Source organism: Sitophilus oryzae, unplaced genomic scaffold, assembly GCF_002938485.1.
Source record: "Sitophilus oryzae breed Bouriz unplaced genomic scaffold, Soryzae_2.0 scaffold_1440_pilon_pilon, whole genome shotgun sequence".
Lineage (NCBI taxonomy): Eukaryota > Metazoa > Arthropoda > Insecta > Coleoptera > Curculionidae > Sitophilus > Sitophilus oryzae.
In genome coordinates this window covers 3367804-3389651 of record NW_022146105.1, presented here as the reverse complement: position 1 = coordinate 3389651, position 21848 = coordinate 3367804, and the positions used below count along the sequence as shown (strand labels likewise).

Here is a 21848-nt window from a genome sequence, read left to right as displayed (position 1 = left end):
ACTACTACTACTCATTCTAAAAGTTCTTTTATAACTAGTAATAAAGTTTCAAAGTGACCGTAAACAAATCTTAATTGTCCATGATAATTCTGAATTTTCGTAAAAAATTTCATATTTTTCATCATTAACACAAAAGAGCCAACTACTACTTTTAACTACTAATTAAGTTTCGAAGTGACAGTAAAATTTTTTAATTGTCCTTGACAATTCTGAATTCTCCTAAAAAAATCTTATTTTTTATCATTAACAAAAAAAAAAACAACTACTACTACTCATTCTAAAAGTTCTTTTATAAGTAGTAATAAAGTTTCAAAGTGACCATAAACAAATCTTAATTGTCCATGGTAATTCTGAATTTTCGTAAAAAATTTCATATTTTTCATCATTAACACAAAAGAGCCAACTACTACTTTTAACTACTAATTAAGTTTCGAAGTGACAGTAAAAATTTTTAATTGTCCATGATAATTCTGAATTCTCCTAAAAAATCATATTTTTTTATCATTAACACAAAAAACCAACTACTACTACTCATTCTAAAAGTTCTTTTATAACTAGTAATAAAGTTTCAAAATGACCATAAACAAATCTTAATTGTCCATGATAATTCTGAATTTTCGTAAAAAATTTCATATTTTTCATCATTAACACAAAAGAGCCAACTACTACTTTTAACTACTTATTAAGTTTCGAAGTGACAGTAAAATTTTTTAATTGTCCATAATTCTGAATTCTCCTAAAAAAATCATATTTTTTATCATTAACACAAAAAAACCAACTACTACTACTCATTCTAAAAGTTCTTTTATAACTAATAATAAAGTTTCAAAGTGACCGTAAACAAATCTTAATTGTCCATGATAATTTTGAATTCTCCTAAAAAAATCATATTTTTTATCATTAACACAAAAAAACCAACTACTACTACTCATTCTAAAAGTTCTTTTATAACTAGTAATAAAGTTTCAAAGTGACCATAAATAAATCTTAATTGTCCATGATAATTCTGAATTTTCGTAAAAAATTTCATATTTTTCATCATTAACACAAAAGATCCAACTACTACTTTTAACTACTAATTAAGTTTCGAAGTGACAGTAAAAATTTTTAATTGTCCATGATAATTCTGAATTCTCCTAAAAAATTATATTTTTATCATTAACACAAAAGAGTCTAGAGATTAACTTTTAGAACCAACTGCTACTGCTCATTCTAAAATTTCTTTAATAACTACTAATAAAGTTTCAAAGTGACTTATTACAGTTGGGGGTTGGAACCTTTGGTGTTACACAGCAAAATACATTATACAGCAAAATATATTATACATATAATATTTCAAAGTGACCATAAAAAATCTTAATTGTCCATGATAATTCTGAATTTTCCTAAAAAATTTCGTTTTTTTTCATCATTAACAGAAAAGAGCCAACTACTACTATGAATATTATATACTATTAGTGAGAATTAGAAAGTTTATAACTAGTAGTAAGGTTTGAAAGAGGCCACAAAAAAATCTTCATTTTTCATGATAATTCTGAATTCTCCTAAAGTTGTTTCATATTTTTTCATGATTAAAAGAACAAAAGAACAACATTTCTGACCGTAACTGTATAAGTAAAATAAATAATGACGTCCGATGGAAGTCCGAAATTTTTTTAGATTCAATATTGTCTCCACATTTAAAGCAACGTTAAAATACCCTTTGTTAGAAATTCGCAGTTCGTAGTTTTTAAAGAAAATTATTTTGACGAAAAAAAGAAAACTGCTTAATTATAGAAAATTAATTATATTATTATTTAATATCCAAATATTACAGCAAACAAAACGGATCCACAAAGTTCTAATGTAATGTAAACTCTCTTAGGGCAAGTCGTAACAGCCAAAATATTAATTTTCGTTAAAAGCAAGATAATTAGAAAATTATCTGTGTTTAAGCTAATAAAATAATAATTAAAGTCCATAAACCGAACCCCAGTATAGCAGCTATTTGCGGTTTAGGGTTAATTTCAAATATTAATTTATTTTCTCAGCCATATCGATTAGACAGAGACACGTTCTACGTTCAGAACTAAATTTAGTCATCACTTTTTGCTACCTATGAAGCCCCCAGCACTTAAGACAATAGAAGTTAAACCATGATTTAGATCCGTTTCGAACTTATAAATAACCCAAGATTTATCTTGGTTTCGACGAAAAATTAATAGAGTAAATGTATAAATCTCCCTGAAAAAAACTCTTTTTAGTATTTTATAGAAAGTTCTTAATGTGATAAGAGTACGGAAAAAGATTGATTACTAAATCCTATAATATATCGCGGAAAGTTTATTTTAAATCCTTCTAAAATATAGATAAGTACAAAGTTTTTCGAAGTTTTGAAGGCTCTAGAACGTATTAGGATATATTTTAGAAGTTTAGTATGTAACGGGTCTGCATTTTGATATATTTATGAAAGCTTGCGAGAAAATATTAAAAAATTGGAAGAAACATTTCTGAAAATTGTATCCAACTTAAGTATAAACGATTATTCGAATGCCAACGCCAGAGGAGCGAGATATAGATTTTCCTTAATATTTTTCTCGTGGTGAACCTTTAAAAACGTATAAATCAAAGTTACAGCCACTGAAAACCAGCCACGTCAATTTTGTCTGTCGTTACAAGGAAATTCATACATCATCGATTTCAAATAATTTTCCATCAAGAAATCTTATCGCGTTAGAATATTTTTTGCAAATATATTCAAATCTATATTTGGAATTATTATTAATAATCAAAATAACAAATACAGGAGTGACTCTTTTACGCGGGTTTGATATTTTAACACCAGTAGACTTGTTCTTATATACCCGGTTTTATTAACTCCATATTAGATAGGAACCGGCAATATAGATTGTGGCCACATATGGCCAGAAAATGTCTCAAGTACAGGTGTTGGTATGAGAGATCAAATTAAAGAAGTTGCTGATTTAGGAAAGTCATTTTGCTTTCATCATTGCTTGGAGATTGATTGTTGCATTAGGAAGATATAAATGACCTGCTTGAATTACATAGTGTTGAACTCAAGAAATGAAGATTTAGTGGCATCACATGAGTTAACAATAAAAATTCTTCAGAAGATCATTGAAAATTGGATAAAGAAGTTTCAGAACTAAATAAGAGGTCTTTGTGGCACTGGCATCATACATCTATGTTCATACATACATATTTTTATACATGTTACATGTACTTAAGTATATAATGTCCCCATACATCTTGTACAAGAGTTATTCCAAATACATATGAAGACTACTCGGGAAAAACCAGCTTTGTCCATTTTAATTGGAGCCAAGAAAAATGCAATTTAGTGTTAGAATCTTATCCCCAGTCATTAATTTTTAAAGAAATATATTATTTTCGGTTGAATAATTAGAAAAATATATATTACTACCAATTCTGAGTTAAAATGAAAATGTCAAAAAGCAAAACGTTTGGAACATTAAATGTCCAAAAAAGCTTTTGTCGGGAAAAAAAAAAAATTTTATTTGGAAATAAATACAGATTTATCAGTAATTCTTCGCCGAGCTAGAAAATAAAAAAAAGGAGAAATAAACATCTTGTTCCGTCCAGAATTTAATTGATTGGACAGAGCAGAAATATGTAGGAAGGAATAATACAAAAAAAGCAGGAATAACGACTATATCGGAAGAAATAAACTGTAAAAACATAACTGACAACAACACACTTCATTTCACTTGAGTTTCCATTAAATGTGATATCTCAATTTCAGAAATTTTCTCTCCGTTTAATATTTGCGAGTGGATTTCTGATGTATGTCATTAGAAAAAAACATGATGTGGTGTATGTTGGGTAAAAAAAGAAGTTTCCAGAATTTTTTTACCTGTTGTTATTCGAGAAAAAAGAGCCTGATATACTGAAAGGTTCAATATTTCTCTGTTTGAATTAGATCGATGTCGACAAACATGTGTCTCTAGTTCTCCGAAAAATTTTGTACGTCTTGAAAAACTGACATTTTGTTTGTTTTCTTCAAGTGGAATATAATAAAAAAATAGATCGATGGATTTTCTTTTCGTTATTAAATGTAGGAAAAATATTTGATGCCTTTTTACGTAAATATTAATATATGAGCTGTTGTATAAATCCATTTTTTCATGTACCTATCGAGATATTTAAGGTTTTGCATTTGAAATAATTTAAAAATGTTCATTGAAATAATTTAAAAATGTTGCATTTGAAATAATTTAAAAATGTTCATAATCTTATTCGAGTGATGTTATTAACACTACACACCTTTTAAGGTGCGTATTCATTATCCGAACGAACGAACGAATGAAAGTGCGGTATATTTAGACGGGGACCGAACGCATGCGGCCGTTCGTGCGTTCGTTCGCTCGACCATCCGTTTCGAGTCGGTACATCAAAGGCGTTCGCCAACAAATGCCTCCGGTCTTCTCGTGCGGTCCCCGTCCATACCACTAGCGAACATTCGTTCGTTCGTTCGTTCGTTCGTGCGGATAATGAATACGCACCTTTACATTTTATTATGAATAACTTCTTACAAAAAATGAACGACTTTTTTTACTCCAAATGGACTTATACCACTTTCAAAAATAACATATTACAAGAAATAAAAGCAAGAGTAAATTTAAGTCCATATTTTTATAGACATTAGCTTTACTGAAATGGATTTTTTATGTAAAAAGTAATAATTAAAAATTAAAATGAAGACAATTAAATACGAATACGTAGTACGAATACCCAAGTTTTATTAAAATTAATTTCAGTTATATTAAAAAAAGTATAAAAATGAAAATTACTTCGTTAACATCTTTAAATAAAAAAATATATTTTTTTAATTAATTTTTCTTTCACAGTTAGCATATTGAGTTACCGTATGATAGAAAAAAAAACGGCGTCCAGTTGGCTTGACAGTGATCTTCATTTCATAGTCGGCAAAATGACAGTGATCTTCATTTCATAGCCATTTTGACACTTTTTTTTTGTTGATCATATTGTATTTCGGAATTTCGGATGAATAGGTGGTATATAAGGTAATAAACTTATCATATCGTTATATTTCTCTCTTGTTATGCTCCCTGAAGTTTTATAAAGTGGTAACATATTAATTTTGCTGAGGTTTTTTGGTCTTCCTTTTTTTCGAAACAAAAAAAAAGTTTTAAATAGGGCATTTTATACGATACTAATTTTATAAAAAAAATTGAAGTTCATTCCTTTTAAAAATATGGAAAGAATTTGTCTATATCTTACTGAAATTACCATTAACTCATTTTTTTAAAAATTTGACTTTCAAAAATAACAACTCGTATATTGGTACAAAAATTGAATAGAAATTAATTTTATATTATATAAAATTTAAATGAATCAAGTTTTAAAAGGCCTGTTCGTATTTTTGAAATTAAATCTGTAACTCATTTAAATATAACTTAATCTAAGTTCTCCTATCTGCTCCATTATTCCAATAACATTAGAGTTAATTACCTTTACTGAATAAATCTTTTCATATTTTGAAGCATTAATTATTAAAACTTTATTATTAGAATTAGAAGATGATATTGTTTGATTTTTATAAAGTAATACAAGTGGGAATACATATAAATCTATACAGAAATGTAATACTATATTTTTGAAGCTAAATATCTTGTTCAAACGACAGAAAAACATGTTTTTGTGTAAAGAGGATATAGTGTTTTAATTAAACGAATTCAGGAGAAGACAAACAAAAGACAAATAACAGAGAATATGTTTTTTGCTTGAGGGTTTCAAAGGTTTTGATTTACCTGAACCACATAAACATACCTATTGTGCCTTTGAAATTTGAAAATCTCTTGTTAACGACATACAACTCTGTTATACTTAATAATGAAAATAAAATCTCTTTGAGTGAATAAATAAGGCTATATATTAACTTGAGACTGATTAAAACGTCTTTTTTGGTGGAACATGTTTGTTTGAAACCTTTTGTAGTAGGTTTTCATAAATTTTAAGTGTGCAACTGATACTTTTATTCCGGCAAAGCCCACGCCAGGACTTTTAGAAATTTATGTCTTTTTTCGTATTACACATCCTACTTCCATGTTGTTTTCGTACAAAAGCAACCCGAATCGTTAAATATTAGAAACGAAAAACAAAAGGATCATCTTCGTATATAAAACAAAGAAGATTCAAAAATATAAAAACGAAATGAAAGAAAAAAAGGACAAAATATAATTTAAAAAGCTACATTTTCTATAAAAAATTCATCCGAGAAGAGTGCGTTTTATAATTATAATTCCTAAAACCATTAAAATTAAAAATAATAAAAAATGCACGTTCTCAAGGCTCTCAGAAAAATAGTAAACAGAGGATTGTGAAATTTTTAACGCGTAGAATTTTTATGTACTTTTAGCATATACACATTTAAAAGGATGCTTTCATTTTTTGAAGTTTTTGCATACACAGAGTCATTAAAATTGGCGATTTTCGTTATGTCGCCGTTTTGGTAAAATTGCTGTTATTTACTAATTAAAAGGCATAGAATAAAAAAACATAGACCATTGTGGGCTGGGAGCACAGTATTAGATGTAGGGGAATTTTTAACCATCATAAAAAATGGCTTAAAAACAAGGCTTCAGAAAATTGACTTCCTAATATATCTAAAGAATTTAAGCCATTGAAGGCCTATATTTCCTAAAAGTGCATAAAATTTCCTACAAATCCTGAAATTTTCATAATTTTATCTCTATGATTACTATTTTTCTGAGCGCCTTGAAAATGAGCAAAAAAAATGTGCAAAAAATTGCAATTCTTCGCTTTTTTCCCTTCCATATGCTCATGAAAATTGTCGAATTTATTTACTCAAAAAACAAGAGAAAAAAATATAAAACAAAATAAAATAATATTAACACAAAAAAAATTAAGAGGGAGAGAGCTATAATTTCATTAAAAATCATCCAAAAATAAAAATTAAAGAAAATTCTCCCAAACCATTAGAATTACTAGACACGAACGAATTAAAAAACATGATCCAAATAAAAAAGCCCTTTTTCAGGACTAGAAAAAATAAATTGGTGTAAATTCATTTTTCTTAAACTAACATTACATAAAAATTTAAAAGTTCGCGTGGACTGAATATTAAATTAGGCTTGGCTGTTCCTTAAACGAGTTAGAATTTATGCAAAAGACAAAGCGATAAAAAGTAAATGAAAATTATTTTATATTCCAAAATTTCGGAGTTTTACTCATTGCTTCTTTACTAAAATAGACTTATTAAAACGAATTAATTAGAAATTTATTTTTGCGGGGATATAAATAGAACGTCAATAATAATCTTACTAAATTCCTGAAAATGGAGATTTCAGCTATCAAAAAGCAGGAAATTAAGAAATTACGAGATTACTTTAGGGTTACGAAAGGTTTTATAACGCTATGAATGGCGTAAAGGAAAATCTGATTTTATATCATGGAAAATTGGATTGCTACTTGCGTGGCAATACGTATCGGATATTCATTCTATTTTGGTATATAAGATTTATTTTATTTTTACACTTGCACAAATATATATAGAAAGTGAGGATATAACCGAACACTTGAACATTAAATGATAAATTTCCCAAACGTGAAATGTATGAAAGCATTAATAACTTTTCGAAAGCTTTGATGATTTTAGGAATTCTAAATATAAAACACACAGGCATCGCTTTTTTAATATTTATCCAATAAACTTAAATTATTTGTGGATAGATTCAATCTTTTGACTTTGTTGCACATTTCAACAGCGGTCTATATATATTTTGTATGTCAAAAATAATGTATTAATTAATTATAATAATAAAATGTTATTATCAAATTTTAGTTATCTAGTATTCATAAAAAACTTACTTCTTTTTGTATTTGTGATGTTTCATATTCACCTCTCTCATTTTCAGGGCCTTGTGTAAGAACAACTGTTAAGAAAGAAAATTTCAAATTACTTTGACTAATTAATGACAAATTTATATCCATATCTACTAAAGTAATATTATATATAATAAGAAAGAGTCAAAACTCACCTTACAATAAATAAATACACTTAGGATAACAATGAATGGCAACTGCTAGCAGTTCTTCCATAAACTAAGTTCACATTTTTTTCTTCTCTTCTGAACAATCCTGATTTAATAAAAAAAATAGAGAAAAACGGTTAATTTTAAATAAAAAATGATATAATCGTACACCACACCTGGTTCAATCTCGTTCTAGGCCTCAATCTTGATGGATTGAAATTACTTCTCATCCATATGTTTCTGTCCATGAGTTTAACGAATTTACCATCACTCGCGACTCGATACAGAGAATGGTGGGTTTACACTAAAAAAAATAAAAAAGAATATTAAAAATCGTTAAATAAAAAAAAGAAGTACACTTGTTTACCTCTTGTTTATATTTACATAAAGTTTCTGCAGTAGTCTCTGTTCTTCTGTCCTTTTCTAGGTACCCCTATCGTTTCGTTAATTCCATTTTCTTCTAATAAAACAATTACATCATAGATAGACTGTATCGATATCCATCATCTTCTTTTTTGATGCCAGTAGGGTCTTACGGCATTCCCTATTAGAGAAAAAAATTCTTCTCGTCAATCGTCAAGAAAAATACATTCAGTACTATTAAAACGGCAAGTTTTTCATCATATCAGAGATCGATGATAATAATATATCATCAAAATCTTATTCTGAAAAGGAAAAGAAAAAAATTGCTTAGACTGAACGCTATAGGCTTGGTGCATTTCTTTGTCACAATATTTAAGTATTTAATTTTTAACTAGTGCTGTTATTGAAACTATAAAACACTCAGGTGCGAGGTTTGTGTGATGTAACGCTGTTTCGAGTAGTAAAAAATAAGTGAAATAAGTGTTGTGACAATTTCAAATCTTAATAAAATTACCGAAAAAATGTTACCGCGTAAACGAGGACGTAATTAGGGCGTTGTTGGGTGCAATAACATTCAATAACACAACTTTCTCGGATATTCAACTCTCCCGAAACAACATTTTATAGCTTACAGTTTCTTAAACCGATTTGATCAAAAGCAAAAATGTATTCAAGCAGTTCGACGAACAAGTGAGTAAACAAAGTGCTCATTACATAATCAAAACATTAAATAGGCATCTATGAGGAGGTAAAATATAATTTGCAATATTAATGATATACTTTTTTTAATCATCTAGTGCTTAAATGTTTTATGAGGATCTTCAAAAATTATAATTATGTACCTTGTAAAAATTTCGTTGCAGCCGAAATAGCCTCAATTATGATACCCCTAGCAAAACCGGTGATTAAAACTATGCTCGCTACCGTATAGTTGAACTCATCTAAAAAGTTTTTTAGCTGGACTAATAGGTTTTAATACAAGTTAGACCTTCTGAAGATATCAAAATATTTACTTTCTTATGTTTATTTTTAGAATTTTCACAAATTATACTTCCTAGCACTTAATATAATAAATTTTTCGTATACTCGCTATTTAAACCCGTGGATTTGTAACAGCTACATAACAATGTCTCTAAAAACTATTTTTTTACATCCTTGCAATAATTTTTACTAATTAAGTAATTAAAACAAAAACGAATATACAATTTTCTGTGTTCGAATTTATCTTGCAGGCAATAGTCTTAAGCTTTATGTAAATTGTTTTAAATATATTTTATAATAATAATTAATAATCCAGATAGTAATCTTGAGGCGATGACCATAATCAGAACAAGTCATCGAATAACAAGGTTTATAATGGATACTACCCACACAAAATGAATCTGAGAAATATTATTTCAGTCTCATCCTCCCTGGTGAGCAAATGATAGACGATTTAATGTGGAAAAGGTCGGGGTTTATTATACATTTCAGTTTATTTTTAGCTAATTCTCTGATATCTTCATTATCTCAATAATACAATTACGTAAATAATTCAGATTGTGCAGACAAAAATAAAAAAGATCGATTTTTTGGGGCGGCAATGTACAAAGTGTATCGATTTCTCTTAATGGTCAATTAACTATTTGCAAATATTTTTCGCAAAACCCAATTTGTTTGTGCTGCGTACAGGAACTGAATAGTTTTAAAGCAATTGGCCATTTTTATTTAATTGCTAACTCTGTACGGCGTATTTACAGTTAGGAAAAAAGGGCAAAAATTCGCAGCCCGGGGGCTAGTGTGCTTTTGCAGCTTATGAATATTTTTGCTAATGAACTACTTCTTCCGTTGAGTGTACCCGTGTCTATTGCTTTGACCTTTTCGCCCTTGTATATATTTGGTTTATTTTTGTTTTTCGAAATCAGTTAAAGTTTTTAAACGTTCATACATATTTATCCGCATCGTTAGTGAAATGTCAGACAATATCTCTTGATATACAGGGTGTTTCAAAACAAATGCGAAAAACTTCAGGGACTGATTCCTTGTTCAAAATAAAGGGTAGTTTGCTTCATAAACGTTGGGTCAAAAGTCAACCATTAGGGAGATATCCCGGTACAAAGATGGCGGAAAAATAATGTTTTTATTTTTTTTCTTGAAAACGAAAAGAGATAGACTAATGAAATTTTTTGGAAGCATTACTGTTATGAAAACACACTTTCTGGTAATTTTTTCACTTTTTTAAAATAAGTGGAAAAATCTCATCAAATACATGCAAAAAAAAAATTGGATAGTTTAGTTTGTTTAGACACTTTTTTATCTCTTGTGTTTTTTGGTAAAACTCACCGATTTGAAATTAAAAAATAAAATATAAAGCATTACAATCATGTCATGACAAAAAACATTTTTGGATAAAGAATCTAGTAGGCTGCTGTCAAACAGTTTTATTTCGTAATAATATCGTTACATTTTCTTCTAAACGATAACATCTTAAAAATTATTTACCAAACAATTTTTAATTCTGTTTTTTAATTCATGAAAGTACAAAATAATAAAAAAAGTACATATTAAAAAATAAAAATGTTTTTTGTCCTGACATGGGGTAATGCTTTACATTTTATTTTTTAATTTCAAATCGGTGAGTTTTATCAAAAAAACACAAGAGATAAAAAAGTTTCTAAACAAACTAAGCTATCCAAATTAATTTTTTTGCATGTGTTTGATAAGATTTTTCTTTAAATTTCGTTAACAAGTATAATAGGGGTAGTTTATTTCAACCCCTTCCACTCATTTTAAAAAAGAGAGAAAATTACCAGAAAGTGTGTTTTCATAACAGTAATGCTTCCATAAAATTTCATTGGTCTATCTCTTTTCGTTTTCAAGATAAAAAATTAAAACATTATTTTTCCGCCATCTTGGTACCGCGATATCTCCCTAATGGTTGACTTTTGACCCAACGTATATGAAGCAAACTACCCTTTATTTTGAACAAGGAATCACCCCCTGAAGTTTTTCGCATTTGTTTTTAAACACCCTGTATAAAAGACCAAGCACTTTTTGTTACATAATCCTCTCAGATATTTAAAAAAAAAATCTTATTTGGCCTTCCTAAATTCCTTACCGAGATATTTTAACTAAAAATAATATGATGAGCCGTAATATTTTTGGCAATTTTTTTGTAAAACACCCTCCGCACTCTGCTCGAAATATTTCGTGAAACGAGTCCTTATCCTTATCCTTATAGACACGTCGTGGAAATAGCTCGAGACAAAAAGAAATTGAACGAGACAACAACCGAAAGTCACAATAAAATCCCCCATGCCCTTTTCCGCAATTTCACGAGTAGTTTCGAGGTGTTTTTAAGAAATAAGGGTAGATCAAGACAAACGGAGATAAGCCGAGGCAACCGGAGATAAGCCGAGACGAGACAAAGTTAGGCGAGGAAACATGACATTGACCTGCTTCGAACTATTGTCCGTATAGTGTGAAGGGTGTATAAATTTTCAACGCTCTCAGAAAAATTAGAAAAATAGTAAACAGAGTCCGAAAATTTTGAAATTTCTCGAAATCAATTTTTCGAACCCTTTTTTCTAAAAAATCTTTATCATATTCTATTGTTATAGATTTTGTGTTTAGTTAATAACGGTAGTTCTATCAGAATCGGTGATTGGGCCAAAATCGCTCCTAAAACCGTCTAGCTTAAATTGATATCAAAATAATAACGCTGTACACTAGTTGTCAGCACGAACCATTTTGGCCCTATTATAATTCAGGACAATAACGCGTTCATTTTAACCGGGATTAAGGGCTTTCCCATCGGTTTCTGTATTAAATTTTCCTTTGTTATTATACGAATACCGATTAGGCACTAAGAACACAACATTACAATACATAGTTAGTTTAAGTTATTTTCTTGAACTTAAAATTTAGTTTTAAGAAATAGACTTATGTGATGTAAAGCATGAATAATATATATTATTCAGTATTTAATATAATTACAAAAAAACTAATTTTAAAAAGGTTTAACATCCTGTAAAACTATGCATTTCCATACCTAAGTTTATAGGAACTTTTTTTCATATTTTTTGATGAGGAATCAATGAGTACTTATTTAAAACTTTCGCAAGTTAATGATATCTATGTCTATACTATATAATATCCTTGTTTATATAATATCCATAATCAAGAATGATATTACATTTTTTTAAAGGTTGCTATTAGACTTGGATCAAGGCAAATGAATAAAATTGCGTTTATCTCATCAAGGAGGCCGAAATCAACTAAATATCAAGAGACAACTTTTAATCGGAATTAAACCGCTTACACTATTACGCTAACAAGAGTAAAAACGTCAGTGGCGTACATGCTTTTTTTAGAAAAATATTCCAGTGATATCCCATATGCACGTCACTGGTGAATATGTCGACACATTTTTAGCTTTAAAATATGTCGTATTTACAGTTATTTTTACCCTCAAAATTTCATTCGAAACGCTAAAAGTAGAAGAAAATTATAATAAATCGAAAAAAATATTAAGACATTAACACCCCGTAACTACAAAACAAAGCAGAATCGGACCTATGTTGATACGAAAAATAAATCTTATTTTTACGTGAGGAATCTCCCCACGAGAGATGGCACGTGTTTTTTGAAACACCCTGTATATTAATCGAAGGTATCCAATCAAATTGAGTATGTCTATAAAAACTCCGAGATTATATTGAAAACGTTTTAGTATAATGTGTTTCTGTTTAACAACGGACGGTCTGCAAGCACGAAGCATACTCAATGCTTCCGGCTTTAAAAAGAATTCTAATGCTTTTAGGAAGGGTTTTATCAATCGCCTATTTCACAAAAACGATAACAGAATAATAGATATACGTATTTTAAAACCAAATTACTTGTTAAAGATATTTGTAATATTCCGGAGAAAATGTTCAGAGTTTGAATTTATCAAACAGGGCAGAGATATAATTAAAAAGTTCGCAAATGTATCGTTTAAATGTCAAACCGCTGGAGAATATTGTTGGAAACTTCCCCCAAGTGCTTCTATCTAACTTGACAAGGTACACTCGATTTATTTTGCAAATTAGGGCTCGGAATTGTCAGTCCGGCCCACGGTTACGACACCGGTTCTTAATTTGCATCTGGATGTTTGGCTACATCCGGTTAAAACCCCTTCCACACAACTTTTAATTAACAAACTCTCTAATTAAGGTATGAAAATTACTGAACCCTCTCTACGTTTCATGGTAACTTTTAGAAAGCGTTTTGATAATTTTATTTTAACCCCCTCCAAGATGGTGTGGGTACCTCCGTCACTGACACATTACCATATTAGCTCGGGTAAGTCGGATGATCTCAGCCTGGCAGTGTCGAATCGGCCGAATCTGGAGTAATCCAGGAGAAACATAAAAAGGAAAAGAGAAATTTTCTATCTAATGTCAAGCCGCAGCCGTTGTATTCGCTTTTCCAAGCAAGCAGCTTAATTCCGAGAAGATTTTCTTTCCCTCAATCGGTTAAGTTTTATAAAGAAAATGCGACAGAGCTTTTTTTATTGTACGTCTTTATGTATTGAAGTTTAGAACTTCCAAAGAAAATTCAAATTTACTGTCATGAATAATTAATAGATTACAGTGTTCGTCTTCTTAAAATTAGTTTTTTAAGAACAAACTCTATCCCAGAATATACCGAGTGTCCCAGAAATAAGTGCAAGTATTTTAAAGGGTGGTAGATCTGGCCAAAAGAAGCATATTCTCTCTTTACCATATTTAAAATAAATTAATATTTACCGAGTTATTTAATTTTGAAAACTAAAAAAAATAATGGCAAGATTTTCAGAGCCGCCGGTAGCAATCGATATTCAGCCGCAAATACCAAGCAATTACCAGAATCTCAGCTTGTTCGACGCCCAGTGTTGACACAACGACTATTAAGATTTAAAAACGACTTGGAAATTTCAAATTAAAAGTAAAAACTTACCTAACATTAGAAAACGGGACTCCGATAGATAGCAGATCGATGTAATTAGGTTAGAGCATCGTTTTATCACTTTACCTACACTTAAAAACACTTCATTTCAATGCGATTTTTGACAGCACTATACTTACACGTGTATTTGGCACAAAAAACATTCATATGCCATCTGAATTATTTAGGATTATTTTTTGAGAATTTAAACTCCTCTGTTTTTCAATCTCACACTCCTGTCTTTGTGAATAAACACCAAAATAACTGATATTTCTATTTGAGTAATATAAGTGTTTTTGGGGTCGTACTATTACTACCAGTTAAAATACTTGCACTTATTTCTGGGACATCCTGTATAAACATTCAAAGACACTTTGGTTTGGTGCATTTTATCACCAAACCCAATTTTTTTCGAAATAAAAGATTTTTTTTATGATTGTATCCCAAAAAATGTTCGTATACGACACACGATTGACCATCTGAATAGTTGCATTTAAAAACCATGTGCTATTGTACCAATAGATTTTTTATCGATTCAACAGAACAAACTAATTCCTCCGCTTTTCAAAACATAAAATCATAAAAATTGTAGCTCTTTAGAGCACACATTTATTTTATTAAAGCTCAGTTCTTTGTATACAACCCTTAAAAGTTACATTTTTATTTCGATGGAATATAGCAGGGAAGAGCAAAATAACGTGAGCAAATAATAAAACCTGCAATGAGAGAAAAATACTTGACTGTACTTCAAATGTCAATGCACTCGGATACTTAACAGTTGCATGACCTGAAAACATCTCTATTTTTTCGTTTTGTTTTTGTGAAACAAAAAAACTCCGACAGAATGAACTAATTAAAACTGAATCGAATTTTCCGATCCTCACTTACACTAATTTAATACTGATAATTAAAATTCAGGATTTTACATTACATGCCCTTTGCAAGCAGCTAGTTTGGAATGTTTAATTTTGAAAAGTAAACAAAACCGTTTGTTTTTAACTTCGAATAACTTTAGTATGATTCAATTATGCAGTAACTTCAGTTTCGTAAAGTCAATATGGGCTTCTATCAATTAAGCTTTTTAAAATTCTATAAAATGAAAAATCATGAGTATATGCTTCAAAAAATCGAAAATTCTTTATACTTTTTCATTGCTCTCAGAAGAATAGTAAATGAAGTATATTTTGTTCTTCTATGCCACCAATTAATTAGTTATTAAGTATAGTTTTATCACAATCCATGACATGATCAAACGACGACAATTTTCATATATATGGAAAATAAAGTAAAAGAACACTAAAAAATTACAATAATTTTTTGGTTTTAAGTGACTAATAATTTATAAAATATTCTTAAAAAGTTATTTCGGATACAGTTTAAAAGAAGCACTTCACAAGACCAACATTATAAATAAACCAAAAATCCAGACAAAGGATTGATTTTCTGCTGAAAATTCTGTTAAAAGTTATGACATTTTTGATAAAATTTTATCGGCAACAAGAAGAGATTCTTGGACTGTTACAAGCCGAGAAAAAATATGCCCTTTAACGAAGATTGTTAGAAAGTATCCTTAGTAACTCTAATGGAACTTTATTGTCAATAGCAAGATCGAAGGGAAACAATTTGGCAGAAAATTGGAAATAATACCAGCGCGACGTCCAATTCTTTTAATTAAAGCCCTTCAAGTTTCTCCTCCCTTTCCTGTAGCAAATTCGATAAAATACTTCCACCTTTTAATTGACATTCGATCCTAAACGTTCCCGGTCCCCAAAAATAACAAATATCGAATCTTATCAAAGCTTTTATCGTATTTCAGGTCATGACGAGCCGTACGATCTTTACTATGACACCGAAGATGAACAAGAACGTCCTAGAATTAGCACTTTTGTTCAATCTTTGGCCAACTACTCAAATACCATTCCTCCTCCATCCAACGATCCGGACGCACCAGCTCAACCAAAAAAGGGTGCTCAGATGGGCACCCTAGTCGGTGTCTACCTACCCTGCATCCAAAACATTTTCGGTGTTATATTGTTTATTCGTTTGACTTGGGTTAGTACCACAAAATTTAGTTTGCAATCATACCATGTCACCATTTATGACTATATTGCAGGTTGTTGGTACAGCAGGTGTTATCTGTGGCTGGATGATTGTTTTTACTTGTTGTTGTGTTACTATGTTAACTGCTATATCCATGTCAGCGATAGCTACCAACGGCGTGGTGCCGGGCGGAGGAAGTTACTTCATGATATCCAGATCCATAGGGCCCGAGTTTGGTGGAGCCGTAGGTATGTTGTTCTATACAGGCACTACCCTGGCTGGTGCCATGTACATTGTTGGAGCAGTCGAAATTGTCTTGGTAAGTATTTTAATTAAAAACATCTTAATTTCAATAGCAAATAAAGTTTGCCACCTGGACAAGGTCAACTTATTCATATTATGATGTTAGGATTCAATGTTGACATTAACTGATTTTAGGTGTATATGGCACCAAGTCTAACGCTTTTTGGTGAAATATCAGACGATACAGTGAAATTTAACAATTTTCGTGTTTATGGTAGCGCTTTATTGGTTGTTATGGGTTTGATAGTTTTTGTTGGCGTTAAGTTTGTCAACAAATTTGCCACTGTTGCCTTGGCCTGCGTAATATTCTCTATTATTGCTGTCTATGTCGGAGTTTTCTACAATTTCAACGGCAGCGATAAACTTTAGTTAGTATTATTTACCAAATAAAAAACATAAGTTATAAAAAATATTTTTTTAGCATGTGTGTATTAGGAAACCGTTTACTCAAACTAGACGATCTAAGCGAATGTCACAGAAATACGACTGGGCCTTTATACAAAACCTTTTGTCCTAATAACGTATGCGATTCATACTGGCTAACGCACAATCTCACCGTGGAAAAGGGCATAAAAGGATTAGCTTCTGGAGTATTTTTCGGTAAAAAACCACCATAAGAGACTTCCCTGCCTGTGTTTAACCTATGACCTCATTTTTTTAGAAAACATTTTCCACAGTTTCCTCGAGCAAGGGCAGTTCATCGCCAAAGGAAACCAGCCTCAAGACGTAGATAACTTAGAAGATAATAACTATTCGCAGGTGATGGTCGACATCACTACTAGCTTCACTATCCTTATAGGAATATTCTTCCCTTCTGTGACGGGCATTATGGCAGGGTCAAACCGTTCTGGTGATCTAAAAGACGCACAAAAATCAATACCTATCGGTACTATATGTGCCATATTGACTACTTCTACCGTTTATCTATCGTCGGTGGTATTATTCGCCGGTACCGTAGACAATTTACTTTTAAGAGACAAGTAAGAGTTTTTTTAGTTTATATCCTTATGAGATTTAATTTAAATGTCTTTGTAGGTTTGGTAGCTCTATAGGAGGACGACTGGTGGTAGCTAACATCGCGTGGCCCAACCAATGGGTCATTCTGATTGGTTCGTTTCTCTCGACCTTGGGTGCTGGTCTTCAGTCTTTGACCGGGGCTCCTCGCTTGCTCCAGGCCATCGCCAAAGACGAGATCATACCGTTCCTGGCACCCTTCTCCGTATCATCTTCACGAGGCGAACCTACCAGAGCCCTAATTATCACTTTGATAATCTGCGAGTGCGGAATTCTTCTGGGCAACGTGGACGTCCTTGCTCCGCTACTGTCCATGTTCTTTTTGATGTGTTATGGGTTCGTCAACCTAGCTTGTGCCTTGCAAACGTTACTTAAGACTCCAAACTGGAGACCGCGATTTAAGTATTACCATTGGTTCCTTTCGTTTCTTGGATTGTCTCTCTGCATCGCAGTCATGTTCATGTCGTCTTGGTACTTGGCTCTGCTGGCCTTAGGAATGGCTGGAGTCATATACAAATACATCGAGTACAGAGGGTAAGGAATATGTGTTTCGTATCTTAATACGAAGCATTATTAATGTTGAATATACTTGTAGAGCAGAGAAGGAATGGGGCGATGGTATACGAGGACTGGCCCTGTCTGCAGCGAGATTTTCTTTGCTTCGATTGGAAGAAGGACCTCCTCACACGAAGAATTGGCGTCCTCAAATCCTTCTGCTCATCAAAATGACTCCGGAACTGCAAATCGAGCATCGAAAATACGTTTCCTTCGTTTCCCAACTGAAAGCGGGCAAGGGCTTGACGATTTGCGCATCTGTCGTTGGAGGGGATTATACAGAATCGGCTGCTGAAGCTGCCGAAGCCAAACAAACCCTTCAAACTGTGATGCAGGAAGAACGAGTGAAAGGTTTTGCGGAAATTCTGATGGCTAAACAGGTTTCCGAAGGATTGTGTAACTTGTAGGCATTATTTTGCGGAAAAATTAGCTCAAATCTCATCTTGAAACGATTTTAGGATACAAACGGTTGGATTGGGCGGTCTAAAACCTAACACGGTCATCCTGAGCTGGCCATATGGTTGGAGGGAAGACGCAGACGAAGAGCAATGCTTCGAACAAACAGTAAGAACATTAACGGCCGCCAAAATGGCACTCCTCATCCCCAGAGGAATTGACTTTTATCCAGACAATACGCAGAAAATCAATGGCAATATCGATATTTGGTGGATAGTACATGACGGAGGCTTGCTGATGCTGATTCCGTTCTTATTGAAGCAGCATCGCACATGGAAAAACTGCAAATTACGTATATTCACCGTGGCTCAATTCAACGACAACTCTATACAAATGAAAAAGGATTTGAAGCAGTTCTTGTATCATCTCAGGATTGAAGCAGACGTCGAAGTTGTTGAAATGGTTCGTTATCATATCTGTTTTGTTTCAAATTATATAATTCTTCTTTTGAATATAGTCGGACAAAGACATATCAGCGTATGCTTACGAAAGAACATTAGTCATGGAGCAACGTACTCAGATGCTCAGGGAACTGCAGTTGAACAAGAAGGAAAGTTTAGGAGTGGTAAGTTATATTTTTTTAGCAATGAATATTTGTACTAAACACGCGAAAACATTAGAAAGGTCTTCTTCTATGGAATATCATATACTGTAAAGTAAAGGATATTTCTTCAATAAATGGAAATATTATTAAGATATTTCTATTTATTCAAGATACTTATTTTTCTATGTTGTTTGAACTTTTCCAATTTTTCGTGTGAAAATTATTTTTGCTTTAACATAAATTGAAAAAGTTTAGTTTTTTAATTGGAGATTTTTGTAAGACGCTTACTAACGGACTAGAAGAAACTCTACTGGTAAATTTACGCACCATCACGCATCTCGTTGTATTTTTTTGTATATAATTTATTTTTGTTCTATCACACTTTCTGTTGCCTCATCAATTCATCTTGTATCGTCTAGATGTCTACACACTGTGATATAACTGTGATGTTAATTTGAGATCGGTTGAATCTTAATAATGCCATGATAAATATTCTTATAGGTGCAGTCGGTAGTAGATCAACATCACACGATTGAAAAAACTCCATCGAAGGTACGATTCGAAGAACCGAACCCGAATAACAAAAACGAAAATTCTACCGAACCCAGCGTTGAACCTACAAACGAGGTAAATAAAAGAAGCGACATAAAATTGAGATAGTAAATTATGCAAGTACAATTTTTTTCGTAGCCTAAGGAAGATTGCGAAAATAACACAACGGAAAAAGAAGACGGTGCATCGGAAAAAGAAAGCCTGAAAGCCCATAATAACAGTGACAGTATCAATTCTAAAGAAGACGAGAGCGTGTCACTGTAAGTAAACGTTACATGAGGGTTGTTTTTTCAGTATTAAACTGAATTTTTCTGTATTTTTTCGGAAATTACAGGGAAGCGGACACTTTGAGAAGGGTCCACACTGCAATGAGGCTCAATGAAACCATTAGATCTATGTCAAAAGACTCACAACTTGTGATTTTGAATTTGCCAAGTCCACCAAAGAGTCCTAAGCCAGGAAAACAAACTTATTGTAAGTATCATCATCTTCTAAAAACAACAAAAATATTTTTGTTTACATAACGGTATACAGGGTGTTCCATATGAATGCACACTACAAAGGTCTCATAAACGTCTTATTTCTAACATTTTTATTTGATTTACAATCTGATTTAAATCTTTGTATATCTTCTGATTTAAGAGATCTCTATAGTGGAACTTATTATATGGAACAATATATATAGGGTTTGTTTTAAAAGTGTTTTTGTCATACGCTCCCAAAAACAGCTATTTTACGGACTCATTTCAGTCCGTAAAATGTTTCTTTTTCGGCCTAGGCCGTAAAGGTCGTCATGGCAACCTTTATGGACTAAAATGTCTAAATTCGTTATTTGGTTGTTTTATTTTGTCATTCGAAATTTGTCACAAAATCACATAAAATTATACATATATTTATAATTAAATTATTAAATACTAACAATATCAAAAGCTAAGTTATTTGTTTAAAGTAAGTACCTAGGTACCTATTTAAAAGAGGCTTTTAAATTAAAATATTCTTAAATTACAGTCACAAACATTCAAACCATCGTCAATTTGGTCGAAATATTCCATGCTGAGAGCAGTGTTAAGTGTTAAAGAAGATATTTATATTGACAAATTTCCAAAACTTATTGCTTTTTGAAGAGGAATTCGGTTGGTTACGAGCCTAAAAAAGTCTAAGTTTTGTCCATAAAAGAGATCGGTGATTTTTGGCCACGGCTAGTGATGAAACTTATTTACTTACTAAGGTAAGTTTGCGATAATGATTTTTAAAATATATAGATGGTTTCTTATTCCATTGTATTTGATTTTTAAATTATTAAATACTAACAATATCAAAAGCTAAGTTATTTGGAAAAATAAAAATGAAATGAACAATTTTGTGCATTTTGAAAACTTGCATCTGCAATCGAAACGACTCCTCCATTGGCAGGTAAATTTACTTTCTGATGAGGTGGAGTAAATGCGAACGATGATGTACTTGGTAATACATCCGTGGAAGTGGTCGCGATTTTCTTTTCCCCCATTAGCAGTTTGCAAACTTTCTTCTTTTTCTCAATAGATTCTTCTATGTAACCTTCGGCCACTGTGGACGACCTAAATAATTATTGTTGTTTAGAACAAGATCGGAAAATATTAAAATTTTTACCTCCAACCTCCTAGGCGTTTCAGCGATGTAAAATCCACATCTGCATCTGCAGCAAGAGTAGCAGAACTACGTCGGAAACAATGACCTGTATATTCGTTTGGGTTCGACAACTTTAAAAATGCTGCTACAATCGATGGCATCTTCCCAAATGAATGAATGCCGACTCGTTGCACGGTGCATTTTCCTTTACGATAAGAGATGAAGACATAATCATGTGGTACATTTTTTGGCCTAAGACAAGCATATTTTCTATACAACTCAACTGGATTGACAACGTTCCCTTCGTTCACCACCGGAAACACTCTTTTGATATTAGTTTTTGTATCCGCAAGGGTAACTAAAAGGCAGCTGTTGTCTTTTTCTATGATGTCTTGCACTCGTGAGAGTACAATTCTTCTCTTCTACATGCT

General features: G+C 31.6%; 1 protein-coding gene across 3 annotated transcripts in view; it reads left to right on the top strand.

Annotated features, from left to right (window-relative positions):
• LOC115876817 (solute carrier family 12 member 6) overlaps nucleotides 1–21848 on the top strand; it is a 62639-nt gene that overhangs the window by 38435 nt on the left and 2356 nt on the right. For 2 of the 3 annotated variants that reach the window (XM_030892784.1, XM_030892785.1), the window contains exons 2-14: nucleotides 16162–16397; nucleotides 16459–16704; nucleotides 16824–17056; nucleotides 17110–17288; nucleotides 17350–17668; nucleotides 17724–18236; nucleotides 18298–18660; nucleotides 18716–19115; nucleotides 19171–19278; nucleotides 19538–19570; nucleotides 19759–19884; nucleotides 19948–20069; nucleotides 20144–20283. In XM_030892784.1, the coding sequence (XP_030748644.1) occupies nucleotides 16162–16397; nucleotides 16459–16704; nucleotides 16824–17056; nucleotides 17110–17288; nucleotides 17350–17668; nucleotides 17724–18236; nucleotides 18298–18660; nucleotides 18716–19115; nucleotides 19171–19278; nucleotides 19538–19570; nucleotides 19759–19884; nucleotides 19948–20069; nucleotides 20144–20283 (3018 nt within the window). The remainder of the gene's footprint in view (nucleotides 1–16161; nucleotides 16398–16458; nucleotides 16705–16823; nucleotides 17057–17109; nucleotides 17289–17349; nucleotides 17669–17723; nucleotides 18237–18297; nucleotides 18661–18715; nucleotides 19116–19170; nucleotides 19279–19537; nucleotides 19571–19758; nucleotides 19885–19947; nucleotides 20070–20143; nucleotides 20284–21848) is intronic. The other variant, XM_030892786.1, reaches the window with a different exon arrangement.